Source organism: Lonchura striata, chromosome 15, assembly GCF_050655825.1.
Source record: "Lonchura striata isolate lonStrDom1 chromosome 15, ASM5065582v1, whole genome shotgun sequence".
In the NCBI taxonomy this organism is placed as follows: Eukaryota; Metazoa; Chordata; class Aves; order Passeriformes; family Estrildidae; genus Lonchura; species Lonchura striata.
The window spans coordinates 11,301,068-11,325,015 of NC_140717.1; the positions used below are offsets into that span (position 1 = coordinate 11,301,068).

The 23,948-nt window shown below is 43.6% G+C and overlaps 1 protein-coding gene across 5 annotated transcripts in view; it reads right to left on the reverse strand.

The window, feature by feature from the left end:
* ULK1 (unc-51 like autophagy activating kinase 1) overlaps positions 1–23,948 on the reverse strand; it is a 74,685-nt gene that overhangs the window by 44,822 nt on the left and 5,915 nt on the right. For 4 of the 5 annotated variants that reach the window (XM_085593155.1, XM_085593156.1, XM_021544458.4 and 1 more), the window contains exons 5-9: positions 15,049–15,081; positions 14,224–14,260; positions 7,421–7,594; positions 5,612–5,685; positions 3,409–3,510 (exon numbers count right to left, since the gene is read on the reverse strand). In XM_085593155.1, the coding sequence (XP_085449281.1) occupies positions 3,409–3,510; positions 5,612–5,685; positions 7,421–7,594; positions 14,224–14,260; positions 15,049–15,081 (420 nt within the window). The other variant, XM_085593158.1, reaches the window with a different exon arrangement.

Genomic DNA, 23,948 nt, shown 5'->3' on the forward strand with positions numbered 1-23,948 from the left:
AATAACAGTGAGATTCCTCCCACACAGGGGAAAAAAAAAAAAAAGAAAGAGGAGATTGAGGTCATTTAACTAATCATATTTAAAAGACCATCTGACAAGGACTAGATTGGTTTTGGATTGTTTTGGACTTTGTGCAAATCTTTCTTCTCTTGCCTCCAGCTTTGCTTCTGGTTGTCACTAGTTTACACAGCCAGCACCACCTCATGGTGGGCATGGGGTCCCAAACTTTTCAACTCAGGTAAGGACAAGAATAAACCACTACACTCCCAGGGCACTTCCCAGGTCTGGTCAGCAGGAGCAGGAAATGTTTAAGTCCTGTCCTCAGTGACAGAAATGCAGAGACGTGAGTGCAGACCACTTATTAGGCAAGGCAAATTAACAATTCCACATTAATACAGTGCTCAACAAATCTGTTTATAGGGATTATGAATCCCATTAATCTCATCCCTATGGCAGTCTCACTGTTTTGTTTATGGGCATGTTTAATACAAAAAGCTCCTTAAGAAAGCTTCACCAGCCATCCTACCAACTGTTCACATCTGAGCATCAGCAGCTTCTTTCTTCTCTGTGTGCAGTGAGGCAAGGAAGGGACAGGAATGGCTCTGGGAAATTGCCTTGGGTGACCCAGCTATAGTTAATTTTAACTCTGAGACAGCCAGCAACCACATTCATGCACATGCACATCTCTGTCTTGATTTACAAGCACTTTCAGGATTGACAGCTGCCTCAGTCTTTCCACACATTTGATCTTTTTTCCATCTAACCCATTTCCCCGAAGTCCTGTTTTATTTTTAGGCAGCTCATTCCTCCTCACTGCAGATAACACTCAAGTCCTTTTTGTTTGCATCTTCCTGAAGGTGCCTCCTTGGCTCAGGCAGTGGCAGCTACAGCACCCAAACTCAGCATGCTCCATGCCACCCAGCTCCAGATTCCCATGGGAAACTCAGCTAGACAGAGAAGAGGAGCTCTCTTTGCCAGCCTGGGAGGAAAGTAAGCAGAGGACTTAGCCTGAAGAGGTTCAGCAGAGGACTTAGCCTGAAGAGGTTCACTCAGAAATCCAGTTCCTGGCTTCCCTGTGCAACTGGGTCTGCTGGTGGCACTGTGTGGAATCTGCCTGTCTTCTTTCCACCTACTGGTAGACATCCCTCCCAAAAGCACTCACTCCTACTCATGGTGTCCCAATCACCTCTGTCCCCTACCCCTCTTTTCTCCTAAAAGCCCTCTAAACACCAGCTTCTTGCCTGCTCAGTGACCATCAGCAAATTCTTACAACACAGTCAAAGACAGAAAGCCAGTTAACCTTTAACCAGCTTCCCCTAGACAGGCTTTTTTCACCTGCATCTCAGGCTGGAAGGCAATTTGTGACATGCATGGCCAAAACAAATAGATTGGGCACAATGAACCATCTGGGCTGAGCTCCTCTCTCCCCCTCATCAAACACATCCACAGCTGCTACTGCAGTCACAAACAGGGCCTGGCATTTTGTTTCAAAATACAACCTCCAAAAGAGGAAAGGGTGTGGGGAAAACTGAAATAGCGAAACCAATAACCCCCATTCCCAGCCCAACAGATGTTTATGGGAGAGAGTTATCTAATGAGGCAAGCACAAAACAAGGTCAGGAAATGCTGGGCAGGGACTGAAGTGTCCCTTCACTGCCCACTCCAAGGCAGGGCATTGCCATGCCTCAATCAGAGACAAAGAGCCCCTATGATAAAGTCACCACATTAAACAGCAATTAAATCATTTGAATGAGTAAGTACCAAGGTGCCTTTAGAGACTAAAAGGCACCAAGAGGCAAAGGAAAGATCTATGCCAGGCTCTCCTATGCATGCAGTCAAATCTTGCTTTCTCCTCCCCTCCATTTTCTTTTTAACACACAAATATTTATTTTCTTTCATCCTAACAGTCCTTTTCTCCTCTCAAACAAAGATACCAGCACTGATGACAAGTGGGTGCAGCCAGTAAACAAAAGCCATTCAGAAGTTTCAGTGCATTTTGTAGGGGTTTATAAAAAAAAGTAACATGCAAAGGAAATGAAGTCTTGCTCTAAATACAGAGGAAGCTGGTGGACAGAATATAAAGCATTGGAGTGGAAGATTCTTATAGGAGCAGGAAAAAATTTCCCTGAAGGAAAAAAAGTGTTCTTGGCTCTAGACAAAACCAAAACATACCATTAGTTTACTCCTGTATTTGCCCACTCTTTCCTGCAACAGAGTCAGAACTTGCTTTATCCTCCCTGATGATGTAACTGCATAAACATTCCAGGTCTTGTGTGAAATCCTAAAGAGCTGTGGAACTAAAGCTCATAAAGTCCTTCACTTCATAAAATGTGCCTTATTACTTGAGCATAAATTTCCCTCTGACTGACTTTTGTGCTATTTGTTGTTGTTTCCTTTTTATTATTTTTGGGGGTTTTTTGGGGGATTTTTCCCATTTTGTTTTGTTAGGGAATCGGGATAAGGGAATAAAGGATGTTAGGACATAACAAGAGAGGACCAGAAAGCAATGGGGTGAAAACCCTGACAAATACAATACTTGAAAGAGTCATTTCAAGGGAGAATCTGCTGATCTCATTCAGAGACAGAAGAAGTAAAGTAGCACACAGCATGGCTAACAAAAAAATTACACTGAGTCTAGATGAATTCCAGCTATGGATGATGAAAAATACGTGAAGTAATTCTGAAGCAACAGGAGTAAGGCTGTGGTGAATTCTCCACAATTCCAAAAAAAAAAAAAAAAAACAGAGAATGCTGTTCACAAAGGATATGCTGTAGGTCATCCAGAAGTTATGGCATTAAGTACAGGGTGGAGCTTTACAGGACTGTGTTTGGAGGGGCTTGGATCTGATGAACATAAACATTTCAGGCTGGAAGTGACTGCTGTGAGATGACAGATAAAAACCTTTTGATGTTATCCTACTCAACTGCTCTGAAAGCCAAGTTGATTTAGCTGCAATACACTACTTACCACCAAATCATCCTGAACATTAACTTGCAATTACAATCTTTCTTATAGTCCTTCTATAGCCATTAGAATTACAATTATAAATTATACACTGACTACAGTTGTAAATAGAAACAGATTTTCTAAGCATAGGCTTAAAAAAACCCCACTGCTTTAACTGATTCATGGTAATTTTCTCAATAAGTGACCCTGCTTAAGCTCTTATAACTGGGAAATACATTTTAATGAAAGACAGCCCAGAGAAGAGTCATATTCCAGTAACACAAGCAGAATTACAACATATAAAGCACAACACTGTCAAGGTGTTAGTCAGACTTGCATGTGGCTGGATCTATGGGAGTTGATACTGGAGGTGACAGAAGCCTTCGAGTAACCAGATTAGAAGGAAAAGATAAGAGATAAAAGCAGGAGAGAGTCATAAACATCAAATCTAAACAACTCACCTGAAAGGGAGCCTTTCCCGTTAGACACTGATAAATGATGGTTCCTATACTCCAGAGGTCAGCTTTGGCATCATAGTGTTGTGACATAATGACTTCTGGTGCCTTTTCAGGGAGAGAGGGGAGATTTCTTTTATAAAAAGTAGTCGTTTTGGTGGGTTTTTTTAGCAACTCCAAGAGATAAATCACTATTATGCTATAAAACCTCTTGAGCTTACATTCCCCAATAACCATGAAAGTTACACTTTGTTTAGTGTAACACTATATTGAAAGGGCCACTTCCCTATTTAAATGCAGGAAGCATAGACTTTCATTCAGAAGACAAAAATACATCCTAATATCGTGTATTTTGGGCAAACTCAGTACTTCCCCTTCTCCCAGTGTACAGTTTTCTGCTGAATCCAGCAGAAGAAATGCCACTGAAATAACAAACATTTTCTCAACCAAAGCAAGGAGCAAGACCAAGAGCAGCAAAGGCTCTCACTGCACAGGTAAACTCCAGCCTCCATCCTGAACTTCCTCCTTGGGCACATCCCTCATTTAGCCCAAGATGGCAGCACATTATTGAAGCTCCAGGGCCTGGTGCCAAGGCCACAGTTTGGGCTCAAAGGCAGTGTTCCAGCCCAACAGCTTGAGCCCTGCTGTGCCTCAGACTCTGGTTTCTAATCCCACACTGTGCCCTCAGCTGCTCCCTCAGGCTGGTTCCAGAAGCTGGAGACAGTGCAAGCCCCCAGAGCCTCAGGAGCATTAGCAGAGGAGGGACAGGAGGGCAGCCTGGCTAATCCCACGTGTTTATAACTACAGATTTCATTGCAGTGCTGTCAGCATGGAACAGGATCAATTTTTTAGCTCTGGTAGAACTAAAGGCCACACGTCATTGAAAAAAAAATGGCAGCAAGTAAATTGTAGACAGGAGCTTCGTCTGTCCCTAAAGGAAGGAGGCATGACACCAAAAAAAGCCAAAGCAGCAGGACAAGAACTGGACAAGGAGGTTTCAAGTCTTGCCATGGTATGGATCATACTGGGGTTCAGACAGAAAGCTTCTTTTGGTAGGGGTAAAATACCTTTCTGGTTTTTCAAAAGAGCAAAATTAAATAAAGCAGCCATAGGCTGTGAGCTAAAGCAGGGAATAAAGTCCTGCCTTGCCAGCAGATGTTCCCAGGACTCCTGCACAAGACCTACAACAGCAGTAGGGAAAGACCTCAAAACCCTCCCTAAATCCCAACTGAACCCTCCTTTTTTATCTTCCTTCAAACCCATCAATAAACAGAGAATATGAAACATTTAGATTCCTTGTAACATCCAGTGTTGTTTAAAATAAAAAACAAACAGAAAAAAACATCACTAGTTTTCTCCAGCCCTTTCAGAAAATAAGCTGGGTGTTTTCAATTACTTTCACAAGAGACTCTGAAAGAAAAAGTATCACTAAAAATAGACAATTCAGGAAACTGTCAGAGAAGAGAGTTACATCATCTTCACATATAGCATAGTTCAAATAAACATCAGGCTTCAAAAAAAGGGAGAGAGAGGAAGTGTGTTTTGCTCGAGGTAGTTCTGTGGAACAGACTACCAAATGCACTAGGCCTGTGCACTGCAGCACAGCCCAGCCTAACTCTGCTCAAAGACTACAGACAAAAAAGTTAAGAGTTTAGACTGTGTTTGAAATGAGGTGCCTTTTACCCCAGGGCACCTACACAAACTTCAACCTAAATTGACTCACATCATCTTTTTACTTTGAGCTCATACACCCACGTCCTCAGGAACTATTACAAGTCTGGTTTTGACATTTTTATTTCTGTCTAGTTTTCTCATTTTTCCTTTCATTGACTTGATGTGACACCAAGACCTTGATTGCTGCCATGAGCACAAATAAGAAATCACCTCATCACAACCTGATCCCAGAGTGGAAAGTACAAAGAGGGTAAAAGGGATCAGAGTTTGGTTTCTTATACACATAATTTTCACAGTCTAAGCAGTCATCCTGCAAGTATAGTTTATCCACATTTCACCTGGAAGTTACATGACAACACAGGCACCTGCTGTCTGACATTACCAGCAGCCAGAACTGCAGGACTGTGTAATAGCTGGTTTCTGGCAAGTAAACAAAACTTCACCTCTGGGGAAAACACTAGATAAAAACAAAGCCTTGCTTTTGGGGAGCAAAGCAAGAACAACACAGAAACCCTTCTAGAAAAAACACACTTACCATGTACATGGGTGAACCACACAATGTTGCTGCCATCATGTTGTTCTGGAGGTACCGGGCAAACCCAAAGTCAGCTACAAAAAGAAACAGAGGTAGGTCAGGAGCAGACACCAGCTCTAGGGAGCCTGCACCTTCTCCAGTTGATTCTTCCTACTTTACCTTCACTTCCCATCAATTTTTGCAGACTCTATCCCATCTTAGCAAGACCTTGACAGCTCTTCTTGAGCAGCAGCATCCCTGTGCTAGTTATTAATGCACAGTATAGATACTACAAAAGGACAGACTAAGCCCCAAAAGTAGCCAGATGAACAAACTCCCATCCCTTTTTCAGGGATCAGTATCAATTTGCCTGCACTCTGAAATGTCAGATGGGAAGGCTCTCCTGACTTCAGTGAGAATGTGACAGTTCATAACCAGCCAGTTCATCTGCTGCTGTCTCAGCCTTTCATTTTGGGAACTGAAAATTGCCCTCCATTGAAAAGGCTGTAATGTGAAACACATCCAGGAGGAACCACTACTCACCACTACCCACATTTCTAGACCAGCACTACCAAAATTAGTCTTGTTCTGTTCCTTTAGGAGGGTACAACAGTGCTAATTCGAGCACTAGGACAGGTAACTGAGCCACAGTTCACTTAGCAAGTAGAAGAGCCAGGAACAAGGAATACTAAGAGGAATTACCTCTGCAGGTTACTCAGCATCTGATCATATGACACTGAGATGTTCTCTCAAGGTTAGCAGATATTTCAAGCTAGGACATTGACACAGCTGTTTACACTGTCATCTGTCACTAAAGAACTGGTACAGCCAGGTTCTCCCTGGACCATGTACCCCTCAGGGAGCACAAGGAGGGTTGCAGGTTACATCACACCCAGAGCAGTTGTGCCTACAGCCCTCCTGCCTGTTTGCAGCTACCAATCCCTTCCCTACAGATATTAACTCTGCACTTGACCAAAAAAATCTGAAACAAAACAAAAAAACTCATCAAAATGCTTCAGTCAAACAACAGCAACATTTCAAACTTTTCCACTGGAAATCATTTCCCAGCTGAAGGAAACCACAAACACTTTCTCCAAAGCACAAGGTTAAGGTGAGGAACAGTGTTACCTAATTGGTGTCAGCTTCAGCTCTGAGTTGTAACATAACCAAAAGCCTACATGTGAGGGTGATATCATCTTACTTTTGAGGGACTGCAGGGAATAAGTGTGCTCTGTAACTGGATTTCTGGAGCACTCATTCCAACTTCTGGTCCATCTGTGCCACTTGCCTAATATGCAGAACATGAATATCTTCAAGATGCAGCTGAGAAGCTTGTCTCTGGTTCAGACTGAGAAAACTCCCACTTTTCTGCCTGCCAACCCACTGCACTCTCTGAGGCCAGTCAAGAGAGCAACTACTGTCAGGTCTTCAGACAACAACATTTAACCTCAATACTGTTAAAAGCTAAAGACAAAAGTCGTAACTTCTGTGTATTTCTTGGTAAACCTGGAGATTACCAGCCAGTTAGGGCAGGCTGGTGTTTGTTTTTACTGAGGGTGGCACCATTCAACTGAGAGCAGAGCAAGGCCTGCCCAATTCTGTTGTGTTAAATCTGTGTCCTGGCAGAGCAGAAAGGTTTTGCTCCTACTGCTTGGAGGCAGCTGAAAGGCTACATTTAGCAGAGGAGTTAAGAATAAAAACACCCTAATGTTTTCCAAAGTGAATCAATGCTTTCCTCCTCCTAGACAGTTCCCCAAAGTAAGATGGAGGTTTCCATCTGTCCATCACCAAACCTGAGTGCTTAGGGTGACGTTTGTAGTGGTGTCTTACCGATCTTTATGCGAATATTGTTGGGATTTGATTTCCTGCCTCCAGCATAGGAAAGGAGGATATTCTGTGGCTTCAGGTCTCGATGGATGATGCCCTTGCTGTGCAGCATTTTCATGGCACCTGCTATCTGCTGGAGAAAGAGCCTGATGGTGTCTTCACTAAGTGTCCGCATAGCTGGGAAGGAGGAAAGAAAAATAACCACAGATGAAAAACTTACAATGCCAGTTCTCTGAGGAGCCCAGAGGGCAGAATCTCACAGCAATTAACTCTAATTTGTCATTTTATTCCCACATATGATGTCTTTTCCCCCACACACCATTTCTGAATGATTCCTACAGGTAACAAGGGAAAGCATTTGCATTCCCAGCTTATTCTGTGGTCAGGGCTGTTTTCAGCCCCAAGTCTCTCATGATGAACTCGGACCTGCATTGGGTGCTGAATCTGGGTTATTAACTGTGTCCAAAAGTGGCATCTGGTGAGGTTTAGGGCTTCCCCTCAGCAAGAGCTGCCAGGCAGATCCAGGCAGGACTGTGGCTACCTGTGTGCTATGGTCAGCAGCAACTGGATACTCAAGAGCTTTATCACAAAGACTAGGTCTAAAGGTGGAGCTAAGAGGAAAGGCAATTAGGATCAGGATTTACACCTACAAGAGTCATTAAGGCTCATGCTAGACCTAGGAAGGGTTGATAGGTTAAATTCACAGTAGGTTAGGGCACATGGCCAGCAGGGATCTGTACCTTTAGGGTATGAATCCAAGTCTAGGCCTAACCCTTGTGCATCATTACCCAACCAAACCAGAATTTTCATCCCAAACCCAGTGAACTACAGTCCAGTACTTAACAACAGACCCTACCAAATGACCCTTGCAAACCATCACCTGCCACCCTCCACCCTGCATCCATAGATACAGCAAGAATGTCTCAAAATGTTTTCATGCTTGAGAAAAATGTGAAAAAAAGCCAAGTTTTTAAAATAATGTATTAGTGATCAAAATCTGCAAATATAGAAGCTCTGGAGTGGCCTCTCCTGAGACATAGGCTTTCCAGGGACCGTGGTGTGAAAATAAACATTGAAGGGATTAAAATAATTTTCATCTGGCTCTTCTAATCAGAGCAGTGCAACATCAGCTCTCGTTATTTTAAGAACTATACGTATGAAACTCTTGCCAAAGCTGGGAACAGCCTGCTGAACAAACCCCAGGATCAACAGTGCTACCAGCCTGCCTCCTTGTCAGTCACTGAGCAAGTCAGGCTTCAAGCAAGCACCATTTCAGTTGAATAAAATAATTATTTTGTAAAAGGTCTCTGTAAATTACTCGGGACTTCATTAGAGTTCTTCCAGCTGTCCTCTAGTAAGACATTAAAACAGGCTAGCAGGACCTTCAAAACACCACTGTGCCCAGTCAGCTAGAAGAGAGGAATCCTTATGAAAACACAGCTGAGGCTGCACACAGCTTTAACACAACACAGGAAATTAAAAACCTAACTTTTAAAATACATGGATGGGAAGCAGCAGTGACACAGATAAGTTAAGCAGGACTTAGAATAGGAAATAAACTCCCACCACTCCCAAGCCTCACTGTTCTAGGGGGCACAGGCACAGCTAAAGTGTCACCATGGCTATCAGGTGGTCCTGGGCTCCCAACACGTGAGAGCAGTGCACATGTATATAAAGTTTCTCTCCTCTCACTGAGCCTTTTTCCTCATGAACTGGCACTCAGCTGGAGTTCACGAGACTCCTCTCCCAGAAGGGGAGATTCTGTGAAAGGATTTTAAGGATACTAAGAGGCAGCTCAGATGCAAGTCTTCAAAACACACTTGCATCTTCTGAAGCACTGCCTCCTCTTTAACAAAGCTCTCCCCATCCTCCTGCTAAAATATCACAGTGTACTCAGTCTATTTTCTATCTATTAAAAGTCCAGCATCTCTTAGCTGTGCTCAATAGTCTCTCCAACAAAAGAGCTCTGTAGTATTTCTGCAATTTATACTCCAGGAAATCTATACAGAAATAGTTAAAACACCATTTTTAAACAAAACAGCAGGAATTCATAAATTTTTTTTTCCCAATTCAGCTCAGGCCCAGGAAAGGACAGGCTGATCCCCCTCCCCCAAACATGAAGCAAGACTTGAAACTCGATAATTCTTATTATTAAGGCAGCAGGCAATTACCAGCTCCTGGCTAAACACACTCTGCCTCTAGCAGAGAGCTGTGGAGAGCCTTGTCCTGACCTGCAGTCCCCAGAGCGTGCCACGGCTTTAAGGCGTTTCCTCTCCTTTAGATAATCTGGTGTCTATAAGGATAACACAGCACCAGCCACAGCCCTCAGCAAACCAGCTGAGCCTCCCTGATGTGAATTCTAACACTTTATAATACTAAAAACAACAACATTGCTACCAAGATCACAAAAATCCATTCATCCATAGAAAATAGGGCTTCTAAACTACCTGATCCCGCAGAATTTAAGCTTTTCCATTTCACAGAAGTCCTTACAAAGTCCTCAGCCCTGCAAAAGAACTGTTTTCCTGGCACAGAGAATCTGAACTGGTGTCTTGAACTTGTGCAGACATATCCCCACAGTGCAACTGCAGTAGCAGGGTAGAGCTACCATATTGCAATGCTGGAAAATCAGACAGAAGTCTGCTGGATCCTCTGGCAGCATTAAATCTCACAAATCCAGACAGGAAGGCAGGACTGGGAAATTGAGGCTCTGCTCTCAGCAACAGAGAAGGGACAGTCAGTTCCTTGGGCAGGGCAGGGGCAATACCCTTTTACCTCCCTCTATTAACAAACAGGCTGTAGCATTGGAAAACAAAACTCCTTATCTCTCATACTCAGCCCATCAGTCTACTGTGTGACAGCAGCAATCTGCAACTGAAGGACAGAAACATAAATACAACTGACATTTTCAATGACTTCAGAATCCTGTCTGCAAAAGTCCTCCTAGACCAGCTGCCAACAGCAGGGGGAATGAGAAGATACAGAAAACTTATTCAATTTAGGTGCCATGAAAAAAAAAAAAAACAAAAAAACCCACACAAATAAGTGGAGAACAAAACTCTCTTTCCTTACATTTCAAACAGGGAACTTGTAAGTCTATCCCTGTAAAAAAGGGATATTCTCATCTTCACCAGAAAAATGCTGGCAAAATACTAATCCTGCATTAAAGTCTGAGCATCCCTCTGGATGTCTGTGGTGAGCAATACATTCTTGCAGAGGATGCTGTTTCACAAGCCCTACTCTGCCATTACTGAGAAGCAATAATATCCCTGTGTTTATTTTCATGGGCTCCACTTCAGTGATGAGGCACTCTTACTGCCTTGGGCTGCTCAGGTCAGTAGATCAGAGAAAATATTTATTCTGGGTCACTGTGGGGCTCACAGTGCCTTGAGCTCTAAAGGCAGAGAAAAAGGATAAAGCCACCTAGGAAGTGCCCTGGTCAGCCTGTTCTGAGAAGTTCAACCTGCCAGAGGCTGCCAGGTGAAGTGCAGTAAACAGCCCTTGTCAGCTGATCCAAGAGAAGATGTACTGCAGTACACCCACTGACGCTGTATTACATCATCATTTTGGAAAAGTTGTTTAGGAAAAAGAACATCTCCTCTTACCCACAGGTGTCACAAGTATCTCTAACATGGGCTCAATCCAAGTCACACTGAAGTCTGAGGCCAAGCTGACTTTTTTGGGGCCTGGCTTGAACCTGTCCCATCTACCCGTGGTCAGTGACACTCTTATGAATCTTCTCTACAAGTCAGAAATTCCAGATATATCTGTGATAGGACTAGGCCTTCTCAATTATCTGGCTGTAGAGGGAGAAAAGCTACAGAGCAATGCTTCACACCCCTGTTTTGCAACAGGGTCCCTGCACCAGCTGGGATGGACTAGAAAGATCAAAGTTCCCTGCATGTGTCATGGACAAACCAAGAAATTCCCTGTTATGATATGAAAGCAACAGCTTTAAGAAAGGTGACAAATATGCTCTTATGAAGTGTCCATAACAGCCTGTGCCAATGCCAACTCACAGAAATTAAGAAGGAATTTCAGACCAGCCTGCTCTGACCTCCCAAGTACCTGAGGACACAATTCCAGTTAGTCCTGTACAGAAACTGGTCACTTCTGTAACACTTCCCACAGCAGAGACCTGCCACTCTCAGCTCAATACACCATGGCCTCCAGTAAAAGCAACATCTAGTGAGCTCCCAGAAGGGAAATTGCATTGTACCTCTAAAGCACAGCAGCTGTGCTGAGCAGAACACACACATCCAGAGAGGGATGGGGCTGCCCAACACCATAACCCAGCACTGCAACGTGCACCTGGGCACGTCCTCCAGTCACGAAGACAAGGAGAATTAGAGTGCCTTTGGATTCAACATGGAATTACCAGCTTGCCTAATGCCTGTAAATTAGAGGGCACAATGGATCTGGAAGCTTACAAGCAACTCATTGAATGAGAACCAGGAGATCTGCATGTACTGCTTGCTTAAGTGTTGCAGGAACTACCAGCACAAATGTCTGAGGAGCCAGTGGGAAAGTAGATGTTGCAATTAAACACCATCACACAATTATCAAAATAACTGAAGCAGCACAATAACCACTCAGTAGAGATGAGCCTCATGAGTACCAGTCAAATACTGAAGAAATCTAAACTTTCCAAGATGAGTTTTCAGTGAAAAATCACTCCTGTCAAAAGCACCCTGGGTGCCTGCAGAAGCTGGAAGAGGAGATACCCCGCAGGAGCATGTGGTGGGATGCAGAAATCTGACACTTATCTAGGCTCTGGGATCTGGCACCAATGGGAGTAACTAAACCTTCTTGCTCCAGTCCCTTACTGACTTCTCCCTCTGGAAATTGGTGCCTGCTGGGTTCTTTTCACTGTCAACCAGCACACAAGCATTAAAACAAAACTAAGCACCAGCTTCCCAGTCACAACAATCTTTACAGTTATCAAACCAAAATATTTGATTGATAAAAAGAGAGCTAAATGTTAAATTTCTCACACAAACACAAGCAAAGAAGGATCAAGTCTTGTACAGGTAACACTCACACAAACCAAACTGGGGTAAAACATAATTTTATTTGTAAAATACAATTTATTGTCACTTTCTCAAACTAGCCACCAACTTACTGAGTAATTTCAATTGCTAGACCAGGAAGTGAGCTGTATTAATAGCCGAACTCATTGCATGCTTCACTATTTTCTTGATTTTTTGGGGGGGGGAAGAGAGTGGCAAAAGGGAAGACAACAATGTAGAGACAGGAGTAGTAGTACAGACAGAAGATTTTCTATAAATCCTTGCTTGTGTCATTTGTTTCTATAATTTCTTGTTTCCACATACAGGTTTGCCAAAGAGAATGCACAGCCCAGTGCTTTAAGATCTAGGTTCTCTTCGTGTGCATGAAAGCTAAAAAATTTAGCTTTCAAAGCCCATGCACTGGTAAAACTAAATTTTCGCTGTTTTTTAAAAGCATTTGATTTATAAAATTTGCATTTGCAATCAGAAAGAACACGAAAGTACCAAATATAAAACCATCTTCCACTCGTGTTCATAAGAACATTCTGCCACCACTAAAGATGCTCCTTTTAGAGCAGAGCAATACCCAACAGATGCAAAACATATCTAAGACAAAGCAAACTAAATGTGGATTTTAAAAAACAAATGCCTGTCACTTCTATCTCACCCACACTTCAAACAAAACACTTGAAAGACAGAATATTCTTTTTCCTTCAAGTACTAAACCCTTTCTGAAAATTCAAGTCCACAAATATAATTCATTCCCCTGTAGGAAGAGTGTGACATGCTAGCATCAAGCCTCAAATTATCATTCTAGGGACACCAACACTAGCTGTAGGGCAAATGTAAATTTATCTTTTAATCCTTCAATTTTTGCCATTTCCAGGCATCACATACCTCAATAAGGAGCCTGAAGTATTTATCCAGCTGACTAGCTTTTAATTTGAACAATGTGAACAAACTTTGTTTAACCATGACCTAGAGTCACACATGAAATGAGATTAAAGTTGTCTCTTCACATTTAGTAATCTTCTAGTTAACATGCAAAACATCCAGAAAGCTACTTTAAAGGAAAAAAAATGGCAGTCAGGGCCAAAAAAAAAAAAAAAAAAAAAAAGCTGTGTCTGAGTGCAGCCAAGTATATTATTAAACATTTTATCCTCCTGCCTGTTCTAGGTACTGAGGTGTAAGATTTTCATAAAGACCAGGGTCCTGTACCTGTGCTGCACTGAAAAATACCTTGAGGGGTTGCCTCAGTCCCAGCAGTACAGCTAATGACTTGCAAAGAATTTGGCTTGATGGCAAAGACACCCCTGAGTCTCACCAAAAGGTTCTTCTTCAAGGCATCATGGTCCCAGATACTTGTGCTATACTTCCCAGAAGACCCCAAAATTAATGGGGGTCACTCTCACAGCACTACTGGCTACACCACAGCCATCCTCAATATGCTGAAACAGGAAATACGTTCTGCCCTAGATGTGGGGACGCCTTAGGGGTAACTTAAGAGAATATACTCTTGAGATCTTATTTTAATCCAACTCTACAGAACTGCAAGGCTTCAGTGTAAATAGCTTTTTTCCAGTCACCAAGAAAAGACAAATCATGTCCCTAGCAGTGCTGGAATATGTTTAACCTATAAGGCCATTGTAATCAAAATATATAACTACTGACAATAGTCACTGCTGACCTACATAGAAAGGACTACAAGACCAGCTTTTTTTGTCATGGCTTCTCAGTTTTCCAATGATTATGAAGGGTGAACCTCCCAGAGGATATTCTCCATACTGCTGTACTTACTGTGAAGGTAGTCTGCCAGGTCTCCACCATTACAGTACTGCAAAGAGAACAAAAAGCTCAGTTCATACAGGGCAAATCAAAGATTAACAAGAAAAACAGTAAACTTCAGTAGGGTGGCAGGCTTATCACAGTATTTAAACATAAATAAGCACACATGTCAAAATACATATTCAGAAGTTGGCAGGGAAGACCTCTTTCCTCTGGGTTCCTCTCCTGTCCTATTTCTCCTAAATGTTATGTTGCATGATGATACACCAGCATCAACCAGCTCTTGTGCACATCCATGTTCTAGACATCAGAGAGAAAGGTAAAACCAGAACAAAGCAGAGGGGTCACCACTGGAGACATCAGCAGAAAGCTCTTTGAGGAAAGCCTGGGAGTGGACACAGCTGAAAACTGAAACTCCTCACAGTGTTCCACATCATTAGGAAAAGTCAACAAGATTTCCAAGTGAGAACTGCAGAGGAAGGGAAACATTCAGAGACTCTGCAGGTCATCTGTGTCCAGAACATTCTCTCTGGTGGATGCCTGAACACAAACTCCGCCGTGGCACCCATCTGACACCTGAGGTTCAGTGTCTGACTGCTTAAGCCTGTACCTGCACAGCTTTCTGAGAGCAGCAAGATGAAAAATCCCCTGGCTGCTCTCTGCACCCACACTCTCCAAGGCCTGAGCTGCAGATCAGATTAACAAAGCCCCACAGGTGAGACTGCCAGCAGGAAGCACCACTTGTGAAACACGCTCCTCTGCTTAAAATTAGTTTAAAAAATTCAAAGAGAGAAAGAGGGAGGGAAAGGAGGTTAAAAAAGATAAAGACACACTCACCTCCATAACCAAGTAGACAGAGTTTGCCAGTTCCTGGGGAAATAGAAAATCAAAAATTAAGGGATTTATGCACTGAAGTTTTTCAGACATTTATTACTGTATTACCTTTTAAACAGATAATCTGTTCTCTGCTATGAGTCAGACTGAAGAAAGGGTAAAAACATTACAGATTAATTCCTGGAAGAATCTTTGCTCTGAAAATACCAGGTATTTTAGCATATTATTGGTTTGTGAGGGTGCATCTGTTTAACCAAGCTGATCTCCTGTATTGTAGTGTAGGTCTCCATGTCCTTTCAGGCTCCAGGGATTAACAGTGGCACGCAACACAGATGCTGGCACACTGCTATCTTAGAGCCTTAATCATTTCCACATTTAACTTGGCCCTTTATAGCAGCTGTGCCTACATGAGCAGTGCTAGGCTGAACAGAAAGATAAGAGCAGCATACCTTTGGGACCTGCAATTCAACCCCGTGGCTGAAAAGTGCCCAAGTGACACATTCCCTTAGAGGGCAAAAATGAAAGATCTCAGACAAAAAATGTAACACTTGCCAACCATATTTTCTACATGCCTTAGCAGTGCCATTATCAGGTGGTTAAAGTTTTCTGGATTGTAATAGGGGTCAATACCAGCAAAGCCCAGGCCAAATGCTCATCTTCCTAAATTCAGTACAAGTGCTGCACTGTGATGCTCTTACCATCCTGGGAGTTCACCTCCTGCCTTGGAAATGGCCACCTTCCCCGGAGGAGCTCAAGTGTCCACCAGAGCCTGGAGCCACCCTCCATTCTTACAGCTGCTCTCACTGCCAAGCCCAGCTGAGCTTTTAGAAGTCCCCTTGTTTGTTAAAAAAGCAAATTTCTGTGATTCTTCAAGAGTTTGTTGCACTTCCCTGCATTACAAACACTTCTTTCAACAGGCTTTGTTTATCAACCTCTGCATTTGAAAGCAGCACACATTAAGTCATCCAATTTCCTACACACATGAAGCTGGAAACCAGTCTGTGGTTAAAAGCACCAGCCCAGGGAAGCAGTGCAAGAAGAAAACCCCAAGCATCACCACAAGCTTTGCACATGACAAAGCACTGAGGGAGAATTCTCAGGAGTGTTCAAAGCCCATCAGCTCCTGCTGTCCTAAGCAGAAAGCCAAGCTTGATAAAAGACACCCAGGACTTTCACTTCTACAGGAACTCCAGCCCCAGAAGATATGAGATACACCAGAAGTGAAATGCAGCTGCTCAGGGAACTCACTGCAGGGCAACTGCTGGGCACACAGGAAGTGTCTGAAGTTGTTTTTGCAGCCCAGACCAAGTTCATCACTGCCACAAACAGGTTTCATAGACACTTCCAGGCTAAATGTGCTGTGATCACTGCAGCTCAGTAACTCTACTCTTTAATATGGATAGTGCCAGCAGGGTTTGGGGAAGCTCAGTGTATTATTACCTACATAGGAAATGAAGAGGAACCAGAGCTTACACAAACCAAGTCCAGAAGATATTTGCAATATCTTGTTAGCCAACAGCTAATGTACACTCTGCAGTTTGGTTGTTTTTCCACTCTATAATATTTAAAGACGCCGCAAACAAACATCACCAAGGAAATAATTGATTTTTGGCAGCCAGTGTGTGCAGTGACCAGGGTTAAACAAGGACCTGCACAGGCAAGGGAGATGCTCTGCTTGACTTTCCCAACAACACATGACCTTGGTGGTTGGTGGTTTTATCTCTTCACTCTGTGTTGGTGTGATAAGAGGGCAATGCCTGAAAGGCTTTGAGGAGAGAGGTCCGTGGCTTCCCCAGCCATCAGAGGCAACAGCACCCTCTGAAAATTCAACCTCACCAGGCAGAACTGGCCAGAACATCTAGCAAGGGTATTTTCAGATCACAGATGCCTGTACCAAGGAGAACAAACTTACAAATTTTCAGCTTCAGCATTTCAAGACCCACTTACGAGAAAGGTCTGTAGAATTTTGCCAACAAAACTAAATATTTATTTCAAGAAGGGTCCCAGAAACAAACTCATGTTTGGAAAAAGCTGGTAGAGCTTACTGTGGTTAAAAGAGACTCAGCTGTCTAAAGAGACTTCTGGTTTCTCAAACAGGCTGATGGACTTCTCTCAAACTGATTCAGCAGCAGAAACTACTTCTTGTCCATTTTTATCCTTCCACTATATTTATGATTTTTTCATTAACAAAACAAGGAAAAAAATACTGCAAGCCAATTTTGCAAGCTACCAGTTTCTCTGAAAACCAATGCAAAATGCCCAACCCACTCATTTCCACATCCAAAAAAAGTATTACAGTTTGCTGTATTTTTGCAGAGGCTTATTTTCAAGAAGCGTTACAGATAATTTCCTCTGGACCTCTTATTTACATGTGCCAGTCTGTACAGCCAAGCCTAATCCTGTCACTAAACAAGCTCAATGAAGAGAACAGCACAGACACAACCCCTAACTTTTCCTGTCATCACAAAGGGCAGCAGTACCCCGACCATGCCCCACAATAGCAGCAAAACACCTCTGCCAAAGGCATTAGGCTGATAATTAATCAGCCTGGATCATTGCCAGGCTTGTTCTTAAGCAGAGGCCCCAGTGATGAAGTTACAATTTAATTGAGTGTAAAAATAGGCAACAGCCTCTGCTGTCCACAAATAACACACATCTGATGATGGAGGACAAAGAAATGAAGAAACCTCATTTAGCAATACACCATAAATCACCCCAAGACTGTGCTCTGTTACAATTCCTCACTGTGACACCAGGACACATGGTGTTAAGGACATTAAGACCCAACAGTCCTGTCTTCCTTTAAATTTTCTCTCCACCCATACTGGAAGGTGGCATGATCCTCTTCTTGGAAAGAGTGTGCTTAGGTGTGTCCAAAGGGAAATGTCTGGGTGCACCCACAGTTAGTCATCCTCCTACCACAGCTTAAAAAGTCTCAGAGAGGAATTTTCCTTAGAAAAATCCTCCTCTGCACTCTACCCCTGAACTCAGCCTGCCACGAAGTTTAAAAAGGTGCTCAGGAACAGCAAAAAATGGAAATTTGATTACACAACACTCCAGGATTCTCTCAGCAGTGCAGTGCTCTCACCAATCTTTGAGACCAGCGCTGTAGTAGACTCTGGGGAAAGCCAGCAAAGAATGACTTCCAGCTCACACAAGGCCTCTTTTCTAGGGCAACTGGGATGCAGGAAGAATTCTGAAGATGAAGGTAGCTCCAGGGTTACACCCTGAAAAGGCTCCTGTTGCCTACAGTAGAGGAGCCATAAGCACTCAAGTGTCAAGACTAGTTTTAAAACTCTCCTGGGTGTTTGTTGGCATCCCTGTGATGGCAGAGGATTTGTGCCTCTCAGGAGATATCTCCCATGAGCTGCTCAACACCACCTCTCCAACAGCACCCAGAGATGCTGCCAAGCAAAGATAATTTTGCTGCACATGGATCTCTCTAAGCAGGGCCAGGACTTAACCAACTGCACCAACACAACAGAAGCATAACATAAAGCTGAGGGTCTGACAGTGGAAGATAACTCAACACCAACTGAAAACTAAGCTTTTCCATTTCTTTTTTGTTACTTCCCCTACTCACTGCAGCAGAACCACGGCATATCACATCCTCCTGTTTTGCCAGCAGGATCTCATGGAGCCAGTACCCTTCTGACCTGTGGTCTCCAGTTACTGCTTTCTGACAGTGGCACTGGAGTCACAAAAACAGTCCAAACAAACACAACTTTGCTTTACAGAAGCCAATTCTTAGGCCAATGGCACCTGGAAAATCCCTAGCTCAGGCAGGGGCTCCCAAGTTAACTGGGTTTGGGAAAAACAAACCTGCTGTTCTAAAGAGGAAAAAAACTTTCCAAAAAGTAAAATCTACTTAGTACTGTTTCACTGTGGCTCACAGCCTGGCTTGAGCAGGCTAGCCTCTGAAAAGGGAAAGGAAAACTGTCATGATATGCAAGGATTATCTCCCAGTGCATCTATTGGAATGGAAGCAAGATAAGGGACAATAGCAACATCAATCAGAAGTGTGGAAGAACCTATCATTGCTCATCCTTTGGAAAACTGATCTAAAGCAAATACCCAGAAGATATTCACATGCTTTTTGACCCCAAGTGAAAAGAAAAACAGGTCTCAGAGCCTTTTGTGTTCTGTTCTCTGGCCCCGGTTCTCCTCCTCACTCCTCCAGAACATCATCAATAAGGAGGAGCTCAAGAACATTTTGAGCAGGCTTCCAATTAACTCAGATGAAGAAAGGTAAAACCTACTGCTACAGACTGGAAAATGTTATTTCCAGAGTCAGCACATTTGTGACTTTCCAAAATAAGCACAGCTTTTAATTTCTTAATGTAGACACCATGGAGTAAGCATCAGAAGCAAGACCTGGCGAGGCCCACAGTTGGGTCATTGACTGCATTCTGCTTCCATGATACTTCAAGAAAGTGTTTGTTGTGCTTCCCTGCATGACGGGGAAGTTGCCAGCTTGCTCTAGGACGTGGAGCAAGCAGAAGGGAGGCCCTGCAGCACAAAAATGGTCTATGGGCAGCCTTGCAGCAGGCAGATTTTTGCAGAACTGGAAGAACAGTGATGCCAAGGGTCAGCACTGCCCATTGCCCCATTCCAGGCACTACCGTACTCTCCGCTGTAAAACAGATGAGCTGTTTCAGGACAGGTTGTACTTCAGGGCAGATTAAAAACAGCAGGAAAACCATTCTCTGGTACTACACAGGCTTCAGGAAGGGAGGGAGACTATTTCCCATCCCCCTGGCAACAGTTCTAAAGTCTGCTTGCATGACATTAGAAAACAAACAGGACGTCATGTCCATGGAGCTGCTCTTTCCCAGGCAGCTCAAACCATCACAGCCAGATGGGATCACTGCTGGTGAGGCAGCTCAGCCTCCAAGTGACCTGAAGAAACGTCACCATCCCTTCCACTGGACACGAGCTTCCACCAGGTTCCTTCAGCCCAGCCCCAGCTGTCTCCCAGGCAGCGACAGCCCTGCTGCTGGGCTTCACAAATTCACTGCTGGCCTCAAACAAAGCACTGAGACCCCACACGCTTGCAGAGAGCTCAGACAGAAAAACCTGACTCTCTTTCTATGGGGCCTCTGCAGGGCAGCAAATTACAGCAAGTCACAGCTGGAGCTGCCTCCAAGCCTAACCACAGAAACCAAAGCATGGGATCCACGTCCTAATGGGGTACAGAAACAAAGTGCTGGGTTTCACAGGTCACAGAGCTTCAAGGCAAGACCAAGAACATACACATCAGAGGAAATTAAGACTTGAGCTGCTGGAACACTGAGAAGCAATCCCTTCTTACAGCAGTCACATTGCTTTGGAGGTAACACTGCAGCTCCTACAGCATCTGGGCCCCCCAGCCATGCACTGCCCATACCACTGAATGAGGCTGCAGCAGGGATAAGAGAATGTAAGGAAAAGAAAAGCAGCAGAATCCTGAAAAGTTTGGACTTTCTGACATGGGGTGGAAATAGTTCCCCCTTTGCCAACAGGCAGAGTAATACCTAGAAGCTTTTTCAAGCAAAAGCAAGCTTGAAAAAGGCAAAAGGCAATGTGTTATATTAATGCTATCAAAAGAGGAAATGTCAGAATTCTAAACACAATGACAAAAATAATCAAGACCCTATTCGCTTTTCTGTATTTATTCCTCATCTCCTTCCTGTATCCCAGCCATACTATAAATGGAATATTTAAGGTTGAATTCCCCATTACCTTAAGCTCAGTCACATGTATTGGAATTAAATCCTTGCATACCTAAAAGCTGCATTTTATGAGCTTGCCCAATGAGCAGGGGTAGTGGGGGGAGACCTAGGGGTTGAGGTGGATACTTCCATTTTAATCACACTCATTGAGACACATTCATTTATTGAGATATGTGCAAGTACAAGCAAAGTGACTCAGTCCCGAGGTTTGATTTTAGTTTCATTAATGTAGTCCCGCTGACAAAGTTGGGAATTGCTTGTTTTTTAATGGTATATACCAAACACAATCTGATACTCTGCAAGAGTTCTTTTGGTTTGGGTTTTTCTGGTGTGTTTGTTTGTTTTATAAGCAACTCTGAAAATTAGAGGTCTGACCTCCCAGGGTTTTCTGTGGCAGCTGCATAAGTGACTGGCCTTTGCAAGTCTCTTTTCCATCCATTTATTTCATACTTCATTCACCAGATTTAAGAAAAGAAGCACACTTGCTACCACAAAGGTCTGGAAACAAGGGGTATAAAGAAAAAAGAGCATGAGTTTTCTTTCAAATAAGAAAATTCTTAATTTAAGAAGGGAAAAATCCAGTTACTGGAAGCCAGAGAAACGTGATCAAATCTGCACTATTTAAACAACAGAGAAATGAGCACTTTTTAACATATTTAGTATGCTGTCTATGACTGCCAGCCGAATGAAAAGATCATCAAATGCAAATGAAGAGTCTCCAGGTGACTGGGCTGTGTGCAGGGTGAGGTGACACAGCACCCACAGGGACACACAAAGCCCACCCCACAGCCCCTGGGCTCCCTCCCAGCCCTGCCTGTGGTACCCATCACACCAGCAGCTCTCACACCCTGGGCCACCAATGCACTCAGAGCTGGCTGGGAGACCCCCCCTTCCTGGAGGTTTTTAAGATGCTTTGCTAAATGAGATCTCTGATGACTCAAAATTATGCATCTTTCATTCCCCCCCAGTGGAACCACAGTCTGGTTGATCCCTACTATGCCAGCTCAGCTGACCTAATTCCTCCTGTTATTCTGATGCTAGGAGACAAGCCAGGTGCTCCTGCAGCCAGACTGAACATTACTGCCCTAAGCAACCAGTGATGCACGGCTTGATTCATTTCTATCAGCCCCCCTTGAAACAACCTTGCTTAGTAAACAGATGCAGCTCTGAGATCCTCACTTTGCATTTTGACAGCATCTCTATGTTTATGGTAGTATTAAAGGGCTGCATATTATAAAGAAGGAGACAATGCACAATTAAAGTGCCTCTCTGCTATACAATAAGCACAGCAGAGGTTCCAAAGCTGTCTTTCAGCAGGGCTCATCCCTGGATTCTGCTGTGAACATTTGTTATTACATTTCTCAGATAGGAAATATAACATCTGAAGACAATTAAGATGCTTTCTCTTAATCAAAATATGTTTAGGTCTGCACCTGAGAAACATTGCCTTGGAAGACGACATCATTCATGTTAATTTTCCACTAAATGTGCCATTTGCTACTGCTATGTGAACATAAGTAACAACAGGGAAAAAGGAAAAAACACCAGCTAGACAACAAAAAACATCAAGCAAAACCATGTCTACTTATTCCGAAAACAAAAACAAACCAAAAACCTCTCCTTGCCTTTGGAAAGGCCACCACCTCTGCTGGCCACCCCTGTGCTTAACTTCTCATTCCCACTGTATCTCACTTCTGGGATGGAAGCAATTTGCCTCATGGAAGACCCACATCTGCTTTGGGTGTTTTTCCAAAGCAAACCAGAGCCATCCAGTTTGGATGCCTACCACCACCACCAACCCTCTGTTTGCTGGTCAGTGCAAAGCTTTTCAGTTGGTATCAACAGTGGGAAGGCAGGTGGTGTGGGAAAACAAGAGGAGAAGGGAGGACACACCAAAGTGAACTGTGCCCTCAATCCTCTATACAAGATGGAGCACTAAGATGAGCTTTTGAGACACATTAGCTTTATTGCACTTTCACAGTTTAGTGGCAAGTTCAGTCCAGTCACAAAACTAAATCTTTCAATTAGACTTTGGTTTGAGCCTATAAATATTTGAAATAAATTCAAACACTGTGTTTCCACTTGAATTTAATCCCACCCAGCCACTGATTAGGAGACACATCTTTCCATCCATTATCCAAATCTTCACCTCCTTGCTTTGCTCACTCCAAACATGTTCCGTCATCACAAGGATTTACACAGTGGAAATTTTCATGATGGAAACACTGGTGGAGCTTCAAGAGCAGCAGCACAAACAGCAGCCACCACAGCTTTGCTATCAAACTGTGAACACAACAGCCTTCCAGTTTCCTATTGCTGCTGGGAAACATTCCTTAATCTGTCATTATAGTCTGAGTAATGCTACCTTCCACAGGAGCTTTGGAGGCTATTAACCACCACGTCGCCGGCTCTTCCATGACACCTTAATCATGTGAGAGGAATACAGGTATGTGCTTTACACACAGCATGAGTAAAACAGTGACCATAATTTCAGAAATGTGGCAAGACAACTCCCTCTAAAAAAAGCTCATGACTGAGGTCTATATTTAGTGGTCAACATTTGCTGGATGTTTCAGTGACCTGCACAGTGGGACACTTGGCTGAGGAAGCCAGCATCAAATCGAAGTTCAACACTACAGAACTCCCAACTCTCCACAAACATGGTCATTCTGGTCCATTAAACTCCCAAGCCTTTCCCTACAAAACAACTGGCAGAGGGTGGCTGTGTTTTTATCCTTTCCCCTTCTAGCTCTAAATTAAGCCAGATTCAATCTTCAGTAAGAGTGATTCCCTTCAACAGATGCGAGGATGCTGACGGAGCAGGATAGCAGACAGCCATTCTTGTCCGCAGCGCAAACAGAAAGAGGATTGCTTGGCAGTTCAGAGAGCTGCACTTTACACCCACTCACCAGGCAACCTGCCAGCTTCGCTAGGGGATGGAATTAAAACAGGGTTTAAGCAGGCAGCCTGACCTCAGGAGAGCAATCTCCCAGACACAGAGTGCCTCTTTAGTCATTCCAAGTGCCTCAGCGGAGCCCTGTCTCCCGAGATGGGGCATGTAAACAACAGCGCCTGAGGAACAGAAGATCCCGCATGAGGTGGCACGAGAGGTGGCCAGGCATGAGGTGACACTGCAGCAGCACTGATTCACACGGCACCACGCTCATCAGTGCAGTGCTGCAGCAGAGGTGA